Genomic DNA, 11235 nt, shown 5'->3' with positions numbered 1-11235 from the left:
ACTTTGGTATCCTGTCTCTACTGAATAAAAACAGCCTGCCTTGACTCTACTCCACATCTGTACTGAATTATTGAAAGTTGAATATTTGTGCTGGAATCTTCAACTTAAATGTGAGGAAAATTCAACTAATTGGATTTCAAAATGCATGTAGGCCCCCCCACGTAACATAACTAAATGAGAATGTGTCCTATAGTGGTTCACCTTGTGAATTTTAATTTAACTTTCAGCATATGAATGCTGTTACAGGTTGAGCCTGGCCCTTTAAGAATCTCATTGTGGGATGTTGAGTGTCCCCCTCTGTCTACACTGCCCCCCCTTGGCTGTAGACCATTTGGCTGCTGTCGCCTGTCATGCTAGCTTGTAAATGAATCTTTGAGGACTGGAGCAATCTGCTAACAAGGATACAGAACTGTTACTGTGCCAGGATCAAAACGGTCACAGAAATACACGTGTCTTGATAAAATTCAAACAACTTTGAGTGTTTAAATGAGAAGTGTATTGTGAGGGTTTTTTCAGCCTTAAAACAATTGTAAAATGAAGTTGGCTACTTTGTGGATTTCACTTATTTCCGGCTATTTGAGGAACCTATCCCTGTGATAAATGAGGGAACACTACTGAACTATTCCATGATCTTAGTCAAACTGTCAAGTGCTTTTTTGGGGGGGGTCCACGGGCCTTTACTCCGCATCTGTACTGAATTATTGAAAGTTGAATATTTGTGCTGGAATCTTTTCAACTTAAATGTGGAAAATTCAACTAATTGGATTTCAAAAATGCATGTAGGTCTGCCCCCCCCACGTAACATAACTAAATAAGAATGGTGTTCTATAGTGGTTCACCTTTTTTTTTTTTTTTTTTTTTTACTTTCAGCATATGAATGCTGTTACAGGTTCAGCCTGGCCCTTTAAGAATCTCATTGTGGGATGTTGTCACTGACCGACATTTACCGCTTCAATTCTTGTAATTCTTCCATGAAATTGACGTCATTTTGAAGTGTCTCTTGGGTGTACTGCTTCCAGTAATTTTTTTTTTGATCCAATCTTCCCAGGGCCTTCAGTATCAGGAGTGCTCGCTGTAACTTCAACACTCCAGTCCTCTCTCGTTTATTGTGGTTAATTGGTTCCAGATCCGGACACGATAAGTGAATTTCTGTTAGAGGATTCAATATTAATGAAATATTTTTCTAAGAGCATAAAACCTGTTGACTTTCTAAAACTTTGAGCCCTGTAGATGTGAAATAACACCCCTATATAACAAAGTCATGGTTTTAAACGCTAGCGAGCTAACTAGTTTTAAAAAGGGTTTAAAACCGAGTGGGAAGGACAAAGAAGCCAGAAAGTTTTTCATGTCGGATATGCCGTCCATGCAGTATGATGGTACATTAGAATGGAAGAATACTGACACCTAGTGGCCAGAATACTACACATGCCTTTGTCTTTCAATATTTTTGGACTAATAATACGCCATAGTCAGCCACGGAGCAGTGATCTTTTAATTTTTGAAAAATGATAGAGCGAGGGAGCAACAATCGAACCGTGATATTGCCTACAATAACATTTTTCCATCCTCTGGTTGATCACAGCACAACTGTTCAACAAGCCAAGTTACGTCCACAATGGCTGACGGAGAAATTGACATCTGCGGTTAGTAGACGTGTTTTAGGTTTTGCCATGCTTTAGATTATGAACTGCTCCAGATGTCTGGATGCCTTAATGGTGGTGTTACACTCTGGCAGGTATGTAGCGTTACATTTTTTGTACAACCCCTGGCAAAAATGATGGAATCAGTCTGAGGATGTTCAGTTCTTTTGTAGAAAAAAAAAAAAAGTCTGGAAAAATCCTGACCTGTTAAGTCCCTACTGAAGGCCAGGTACCAAATGCCAACAGGGCACCCATAACAGCACTGCTTTATGGGGACAATTCGACCGTGGAACACAATAATGCCATATTAAATATTAACTTGAAAAAAGGAATACTGTATATTTCACCAGCATCCTGCACTACACTTCCACTGCAAGATTTCAGGAGACCCAATTCCAATTGACTATTACAGACAAGACATTTGAATACAGTTTAAGATTCTGGTCCTGGAACCAACAGTCTGAACTTTCAATAATTCAGTACAGATGCAGAGTAAAGGCCCGTGGACCCCCCCCCAAAAAAGCACTTGACAGTTTGACTAAGATCATGGAATAGTTCAGTAGTGTTCCCTCATTTATCACAGGGATAGGTTCCTCAAATAGCCGGAAATAAGTGAAATCCACAAAGTAGCCAACTTCATTTTACAATTGTTTTAAGGCTGAAAAAACCCTCACAATACACTTCTCATTTAAACACTCAAAGTTGTTTGAATTTTATCAAGACACGTGTATTTCTGTGACCGTTTTGATCCTGGCACAGTAACAGTTCTGTATCCTTGTTAGCAGATTGCTCCAGTCCTCAAAGATTCATTTACAAGCTAGCATGACAGGCGACAGCAGCCAAATGGTCTACAGCCAAAGGGGGGCAGTGTAGACAGAGGGGGACACTCAACATCCCACAATGAGATTCTTAAAGGGCCAGGCTCAACCTGTAACAGCATTCATATGCTGAAAGTTAAATTAAAATTCACAAGGTGAACCACTATAGGACACATTCTCATTTAGTTATGTTACGTGGGGGGGCCTACATGCATTTTGAAATCCAATTAGTTGAATTTTCCTCACATTTAAGTTGAAGATTCCAGCACAAATATTCAACTTTCAATAATTCAGTACAGATGCGGAGTAGTCAAGGCAGGCTGTTTTTATTCAGTAGAGACAGGATACCAAAGTTCAAACCCCAGCCCTCATCTGGTTGGGTGGCACACGCTTCCCCAGGTGGGTTCCCACAGTGAGGCCAAACTCCTGGTTTGCATGTTTCTCCTGGACCTCAGGCTTCAGCTGGAAGCCCTTGTCTCCATCAAAGGAGTCCATGGGAGCGAAGGCTAGCGGGGCCTCTTCCAGGAGTCCTTGAAGTCGTGCACGCCAGGCCTCCAGCATGGTGGTGCAGGCCTCTTGGGGGACACGAGATGGAGCCCAGAAGATGTGAGGTGCCAGCACTTGGAAGCCACAGTAGTGCAGGATGCCGTTCTGCAGAGATGTACATGTTTAGTGTTTGTAGGCCGTTAAATGAGCAAGACATGTTCAAGTGTACAATACCTGAAGAGGCCAGAGTGTGACATTCATGTCTCCATTGATGCCATTAGCACTGAACATGGACTCAAGGGAGCCAGTGGTGAAAGACAGCACCACCTTCTTGTCCTGAAAAGGTGGCTCTCAATTTTAATCCCAAGTTCCACCTCAGTATCTTTGCTACCGCTGCCATTTAACTTTAAATAAGCCACTTGTACATATAGTAGGTCATTGGAATTCAGAAAACTCCTGAATAAAGTGGGAAGCTGGTATTAGCGTACCACTAGCTAGAACCCATATAGCAGTTTGAGAACATTTTGCACCACTTTCTTCCATTTAAAAAAAAAAAAAGTCACCTTGAAGAGTCCCTGGCTGTACCGCCTTTCATCAGAGTATGCGTAGCCAAGTGTGAGCACCCGGTCCATCCAGCCCTTCAGAATAGCAGGAAGGCTGAACCAGTACATGGGGAACTGGAAAGAAATGTCAGGTTAGACACCTTTGGTAAAACCTCACTGATGGCCTTCAAACTATACCTGAAAGATGACTAGATCCGCCTCAGTGAGTTTACGTTGCTCCTCCGTGATGTCAGGAGACAGTTTTCCTTCCTCCCACGCCAGTTTGGTCTCCTCAGCATAACGGAAGTGTTCAGGATTCTTGACCACACCTAAAAGAGGACATTAAGACTAGTGACAAAGGGAGGCAGTACACATCCCCACTTTCACCTGGGCCACTTTTCAGACAAATACAACACATGGGGGCACTGCTACACAGATTGACTTGAAATTTCTCACAGCTCAATGCACTTCACAATATATACAGTATATAAAAAAAAGCCACAACCAAGTAAAACATCTTTACAGGGGCATACTGTAGGTTGGACTTAAATTGTGCATGGGTAACAACTTGTCTGTTTATAAAAATGATCATTTATATTACATCAATTGCAGCTACATTAGTGGTAAAGGTGTACATCAATAACCAACCATTGATGTCCTCAGGTGTTGCAGAGGCTTTGAACTTCATGGCATAGAGGTCAGACACTTGCACCGTGCAGCCCTGAGCAGTCAAAACCTCCACAGCAGCGTCTTTGGCCGCAGCGTTGAATGAGCCGGAGCTCTGGTGGGCATACACAATGAGCACTTTCTTTGCTGCCAACACAAGAAGAGGAGAAGACACAATATTAACACAAGCAAACCAAGCTAGTAGGTGGTTTGCAGGATGGCACTTACCCATTTCTGAACCAGCACTCAAACAACACACACAGATGTTATAGCTGAGGTGGGTAACACAGGTTGTGAGGTGCTTTTATACAGGACGCCTCAGGTGTTCAAGGTTGTCACACAGGTGCTTGCAGTCAGCAATTAAGGCCATCAGCCAATCAGCTGACTCAATATATCAGGGGTGTCCAAACGTTTTCCACCTGCTGAAAAATGAAAGGAGGATTTTGCTATTCTTAAGCGATTTGTCCATCAACCACCTTCCACCAATCAAATGTTGGTCAAGAAATGCAAAGCTGTTAAATGTAGTTGAAGAAAAGCTTTACTGTGATCTTTTGATCTGCAATTATCTTTCATTATTTTGTTAATAACTAACAAATAACAAGAGACAGCCATGGCTTTAAACATTAGCAAGCTAGCGAGCTAACTAGTTTTAAGAAAGGGTTTAAAACCGAGTGGGAAGAAGGTCAAAGAAGCCAAAAACTTACCACTTCCACACGGAATGGGAGAACTTCTTTTCATGTCGGACATGTCATGACTGACTCCATGCAGTATGACAGTAACCTAACTTCATGCCTCAATGGAACATTACTGACACCTAGTGGCCAGAATACTACACATGCCTTTGTCTTTCAATATTTTTGGACTAATAATACGCCACAGTCAGCCACGGAGCACTGATCTTTTATTAATTTCTGAAAAAACGTGATAGAGCGAGGGAGCAACAATCGAACCCTGATATTGCTTACAATAAAGTTTTTCCATCCTCTGGTTGATCACAGCACAACTGTTCAACAAGCCAAGTTACGTCCACCATGGCTGACGGAGAAATTGACATCTCCGGTTAGTAGACGTGTTTTAGGTTTTGCCATGCTTTAGATTATGAACTGCTCCAGATGTCTGGAGGGTTGGAGTTGTCTGAACTCGTTTCATTTGACACCAAATTCACAGGCAGGACCACTGGAAGTTATTGCTTGAAATTACTATCAAAAATGTAAGCCAGGCATCAGTGCCGATGTTCAAAGATAAAGGTTCAAAGATAAAGGGTTACGTGGGTGTTTAGCCTTAATGGTGGTGTTACACTGGCAGGTATGTAGTATGCACCAGGTGGACTGACATGAATCATGGCTCCAACACGAGAGATGTCAAGTGAAACAAAGATGATCAAACTTGTTAAAGGTAAATCATCACGCTATGTTGTAAAAGATTGTGGTTGTTCACAGTCAGCTGTGTCTAAAATGTGGACCAAGTACAAACATGGGAAGGTTGTTAAAGGCAAGCATACTGGAAGACCAAGGATGACATCAAAGCGTCAAGACAGAAATCTTCAAGTGTCTTGAAAACAGAAAATGCACAGCAAAACAAATTAGGATTAAAACAAAACGGGAGGAGAATGTGAGCGAACTGTAAGAAAGCACCTAAAGGAAATGGGATTTCCATACAGAAAAGCTAAATGAAAGCCATTAAACAGACAAAAACAAAGTTACAATGGGCTAAGGAAAAGCACTGCTGGACTGTGGAGGACTGCGTGAAAGTCATATTCAGTGATGAATTGTACATTTGCATTGGGCAAGGTGATGCTGGAACTTTTCTTTGGTGCTGTTCCGACCACTGCCTGAAGAAAGCATGCAAACTTCCAGTCATGGATGACATGGGGCTGCATGTCAAGTAAAGGCACTGGGGACATGGCTGTCAGTACGTCTTCAATAAATGCACAAGCTTGTTATTTTGGACACATTTTCCCATCAATTGAAAGGATGCTTGGGGATGAATGCATCTTGCCATAGAGCAAAAAAAAAAAAAAAAAAGACAAGGTCAACATCAAGGCCGGTCAACAGGCCCAATCTCAATTCAACTGAAAATCTGTTAAAGAAAATGGTGCATGAGGAGGCTCCAACCTGCAAAGCTGATCTGGCAACAGCAATGAGAGAAAGATGGAGCCAGATAAAGTACCGTTTGACACTGAAGTCCATGCCATGTGGTGCAACAAGGTACTGGTGTTTACACTTTACATTCTATACATCTTGCTCAGAATTTAGGGAGTCCATGTTTTACACTGCTTGGTCTTAAAAAAGTTGCTACAAATTGTTTCCCCATTTTGTTTCTTAAAACCAGAACGAAGCAATTTTAATTTAACTTTAGTTTTGGGTCATGTCTGATTTGACAAAATTTAACTGAACATCCTCTGGTGATTCCATAGTTTCTGGAAGGGTTGTAAGCTCAGTGGGTAACGCTGAGGAAAAAAATCCCAAACTTAATGTATTTCACCAGCAATTCTGCACTACACTTCCACTGCAAAATTTTAGGAGGGAGCCCAATTCCAATTGACTACAATTACAGAAAAGAAATGTTTGAAGACAGCTTACGATTCTGGTCCTGGAACCAATAGTCTGAACTTTCAATAATTCAGTACAGATGCGGAGTAGAGTCAAGGCAGGCTGTTTTTATTCAGTAGAGACAGGATACCAAAGTTAAACCCCAGCCCTCATCTGGTTGGGTGGCACACGCTTCCCCAGGTGGGTTCCCACAGTGAGGCCAAACTCCTGGTTTGCATGTTTCTCCTGGACCTCAGGCTTCAGCTGGAAGCCCTTGTCTCCGTCAAAGGAGTCCATGGGAGCGAAGGCTAGCGGGTGCACACCAGGCCTCCAGGGGGACACGAGATTGAGCCCAGAAGATCTGAGGTGCCAGCACTTGGAAGCCGCAGCAGTGCAGGATGCCGTTCTGCAGAGACGTACATGTTTAGTGTTTGTAGGCCGTTAAATGAGCAAGACATGTTCAAGTGTACAATACCTGAAGAGGCCAGAGTGACATTCATGTCTCCATTGATGCCATTAGCACTGAACATGGACTCAAGGGAGCCAGTGGTGAAAGACCGCACAACCTTGTCCTAAAAAAGTCCCCTCAATGTTTTTGCCACCTCTGGTCATCATTGAAATAAGTAATTTGTACAAGTTAAATGAGAAATGAAGGGTTCCCTTGCTACATTGCGGTTCACTTTTCACAGAGTCACCATTTCGGGGATAATGTGTATAAACAGATTGTGGTGTATTAGAGCGATACAGTATGTATACATCTTATTGTATTTACTGCTACTAGTAGAGGGTGTTTCATACGTGTGCCACTCCACCTGTATTTACCTGCCTCTGCTTGCATATTAAGCCACAGTAGTCAATAGCTGGCTAAATGAGCCACAACAGTCCTTATTGGCAAAGGGAGAAGCCACCCATTGTGTTCTGCATCCTGATTGGCTGTAGACTAGTCACTCCTTCATGCCATGGCTAGCAAATACAAGCAGCTAACCAGCTAAATGAATCCTTGGTTCAAGAGTAGGACGGCAGGCACAATGTTTTGATACAAAAATGCTACAGCCAAACAGCGCCAGGATGAACGCGCGTCACTTTGTCCAACATAAGAGCATTGAAATGTGAAATCAACTGTTAATGCCCATCTGAGTATTGTGAGGAGTTTAGTCTTAAGAGCTGGCTACTACACTGATCTCACTTATTGCAAGATATTTTAAGACTATCCCGCAATAAAGAGAACACTGTACAAGTAAAGCTGGTGTCGAGTACCACATAGCACAGGTCAATACTCATTTTGCACCACTTTCTCTTCCATTTAAAGCTCACCTTGAAGAGTCCCTGGCTGTATCGCCTTTCAGAGTATGCGTAGCCAAGTGTGAGCACCCGGTCCATCCAGCAGGAAGGCTGAACCACTGAACGCTATACGTGGAACGGCCCCGATCGCTTGCTGCGCATTGGAGGCCTGACGCCACTGGAAGTATAGAAGTCGCCATGTTTCACCCAAAACAAGAAAGCCTAAAAAACTGAGTTCGAGATGCAGTCTTGTGCTGCGATTAATTGCACAAATCGTGATACTCGTGAAAATTGCGAGAAGGGACTTGCATGTCACAGGTATGTAAATGCTTAGTTAAAAAGAGATCCTTTAAATCTGTAAGCATCTTTTCATCTAAGTAGTTGTAAATGAGCCCTTATTCTCCTTTAGATTTCCACTGCAACCTCAACTTCTAAAGCAATGGGTAGTAAATATGCGGAGAGACCGGTGGATTACTGCAGCCAGATCGCAACTCTGTTCGTCATTTCACCGAGGAGAACTTCTACCGGACTGGCCAGACTGTTAGATTACGACAAAATGCAGTTCCAACAATATTTGCCTTTCCTGATCATGTTCTAAAAAAGGTAGGTGTGGCATTTCTTTGATACTACGTAGGTATAACAATACCTTGTTAACACTGAAATTGAGTTATGCATTGTCACCATAGGAGGTAGGAATATTTTGATTTGAGTCTAGTAAATTTACTGTTTCAATTAAATTTGTTAATTTTTATACCGAACGATAATGTAGTGAATGAAGATACACGTGTATGTATGCATGTGTGCTTTTTGGGTGAAACAAAATGGTCGACAATGGCTACATGCGGTCAGCCGTGACGCCCCTTCCACGTAGTTTAGAGTTCAGTGGGCTGAACCAGTACATGGGAACTGGAAAGAAAGGTCAGGTTAGACACCTTTGGTAAAACCTCACTGATGGCCTTCAAACTATACCTGAAAGATGACTAGATCCGCCTCCGTGATGTCAGACAGTTTTCCTTCCTCCCACGCCAGTTTGGTCTCCTCGGCATAATGGAAGTGTTCAGGATTCTTGACCGCACCTAAAGAGGACATTGGTGACAATGCAGTAGGTGCAAAAGAGGGGCAGTACCACCCGCCCCATGAACACATTTTCATAGTAAATACAGAGTAGTGATTAAATTGCCACAGTGTATAAATAAGCATTAGTGGCTTATTCAGAGCAACTCTATGTCCAGTGTTTCAAGTCAGTCAAAACTACTCTTGGTAAACAAACTTTCCAAAAATTAGCACGTGTACATTTGCTCATTTTCACATATTTTGCAGCATCCCTCCCAGGTCAAAATATATACATAAAACGGAACATAATTTCATTACGAGTATAGAATTAGAAGTTGAGCATTGACTTCAGTTTGTAACGTTTGCTAATGACTCACTGACATGATCATAGATATCAGATGAAACAGAGCCTACACCTGATTGCTATGAATTTGTCCATGCAAGTTAACGCTTCAACCCCTGTACAGCTGCACACAAAAAGGCTAGAAAGGTGTCAAAGTATGCACACCCACCTTGTTTTGCTTGTGCATTTTTCCCCTGACACCACATGGTGGCACTATTAAACCCCTAAATTTAATAAAAATTATAGTAACCCCATTCATGATTACCCTGTCTCCCATAACTAGAACTTAAGAGTCGTTAACATGGCATATATCAAGCAAAACATCTTGGCAGGGGCATAGAGACTTAAATTGTGCATAAGTAAGTGACAACTTATATTATAAAACTGAGGATCTGTATTACATCCATGCCAGCACCAAAACATTTTAAGCACCACCCACAGGGGGCACTACAAATATCAATTGCAGCTACATTAGTGGTAAAGGTGTACATCAATAACCAACCATTGATGTCCTCAGGTGTTGCAGAGGCTTTGAACTTCATGGCATAGAGGTCAGACACTTGCACCGTGCAGCCCTGAGCAGTCAAAACCTCCACAGCAGCGTCTTTGGCCACAGCGTTGAATGAGCCAGAGCTCTGGTGGGAATACACAATGAGCACTTTCTTTGCTGCCAACACAAGAAGAGGAGAAGACACAATATTAACACAAGCAAACCAAACTAGTAGGCGGTTTGCAGGATGGCGCTTACCCATTTCTGAACCAGCACTCAAACAACACACACAGATGTTGTAGCTGAGGTGGGTAACACAGGTTGTGAGGTGCTTTTATACAGGACGCCTCAGGTGTTCAAGGTTGTCACACAGGTGCTTGCAGTCAGCAATTAAGGCCATCAGCCAATCAGCTGATGCGCTACATCAGGGTTATCCAAACTTTTTCCACCTGCTGAAAAATGAAAGGATTCTTGAACTATTCATCCATTAACCATCCATTAAACCAATCAAATGCAGATCAAGATATGCAGAGCTGTTAAATATAGTTGAAGAAAAACTAAGTACATATTAAAAATGTTAATTGTTTACCCTGAGAATCCAGTGTGACCTTCAACAATTATATTTCATTATTTCGTTATTACCTGACAAATAATTCCATCCATATTCTATGCCGCTTACTCCTCACTAGGGTCGTGGGTACGCTGGAGCGGACTTCGGGCGTGAGGCAGGGTACACCCTGGACTGGTCGCCAGCCAATCGCATGGCACATACAGACGAACAACCATTCTCTCTCACATTCATACCTAATCACACAATTTAACATCAACAATTTAAAGTCATTAATACATTTAGCTTGTAAAATATGCTTGTGCTGCAATGGCCTGAGATGAATGCTGACTTTGTGTTTTTGACAAACGGCCTAACCTTACTTTCGTGAGTCTTAATAATACTTGTAATGTCTTCACTGCCTTGAGGAACACTTTAATGGCAGATAAGAACAAAGTTTCGTCTTCAGTAGGAACCAAAAGCTGAAGGACACGGTGAACAAGGCTCTTTTGGTCCTTCAAAAAGAGGCGCCTGTAACTCACTTTTAAGGCCTCCAGTTGAAAGCTTGAATGAGTCAAATTCATGTTAGTGCTTCACTTTGAACAAATCATCTTCACTCACCATCTGGTTTCAAGCGGCCGCTTCCTCGTTTGCAAGCGGCTTGGTGGTTTCCACAACAAATCACAAGCGGAGGTGTGACGAGACGCTTTTATTTTGGTATGGAAGAAATGAGACATGCAGCAACATGACAAGATACCCTGAATGAGTGTTGTGTTTTAGCCTCGTGCTTCCATAACGACCTGTTGGCAGGCATCACGTCACATATGGAAAATGCACG

The 11235-nt window shown here is 42.3% G+C and overlaps 1 protein-coding gene and 1 pseudogene across 1 annotated transcript; both read right to left on the bottom strand.

Moving 5' to 3' along the window:
* Positions 1-2812: 2812 nt before the first annotated feature.
* On the bottom strand, positions 2813-4529 carry LOC129187749 (NAD(P)H dehydrogenase [quinone] 1-like). Its single transcript, XM_054787404.1, has 6 exons — positions 4381-4529; positions 4135-4299; positions 3685-3815; positions 3508-3621; positions 3179-3280; positions 2813-3109 (listed from the first exon to the last, which is right to left on the bottom strand). Exons 1-6 carry the CDS (start codon positions 4382-4384, stop codon positions 2813-2815), a joined length of 813 nt encoding a protein of 270 aa, XP_054643379.1. The 5' UTR covers positions 4385-4529.
* Positions 4530-6839: 2310 nt separating this feature from the next.
* LOC129187801 (NAD(P)H dehydrogenase [quinone] 1-like) lies at positions 6840-10217 on the bottom strand (annotated as a pseudogene).
* Positions 10218-11235: the final 1018 nt, after the last annotated feature.

Source organism: Dunckerocampus dactyliophorus, chromosome 9 (assembly GCF_027744805.1).
Source record: "Dunckerocampus dactyliophorus isolate RoL2022-P2 chromosome 9, RoL_Ddac_1.1, whole genome shotgun sequence".
NCBI classification, from domain to species: Eukaryota; Metazoa; Chordata; class Actinopteri; order Syngnathiformes; family Syngnathidae; genus Dunckerocampus; species Dunckerocampus dactyliophorus.
The sequence above is the reverse complement of the archived record's forward strand: the minus strand, read 5'-3'. Positions and strand labels throughout refer to the sequence as shown.

Bases quoted from the DNA above. Each gene is read 5' to 3' on its own strand.
- LOC129187749 (XM_054787404.1), bottom strand. The intron at 3,816-4,134 runs GTTGGTTATTGA...GTCCTCTTTTAG, and splicing joins AACACCTGAGGACATCAATG to GTGTGGTCAAGAATCCTGAA. The intron at 3,281-3,507 runs GTGACTTTTTTT...CCACCTTTTCAG, and splicing joins ACAGCCAGGGACTCTTCAAG to GACAAGAAGGTGGTGCTGTC.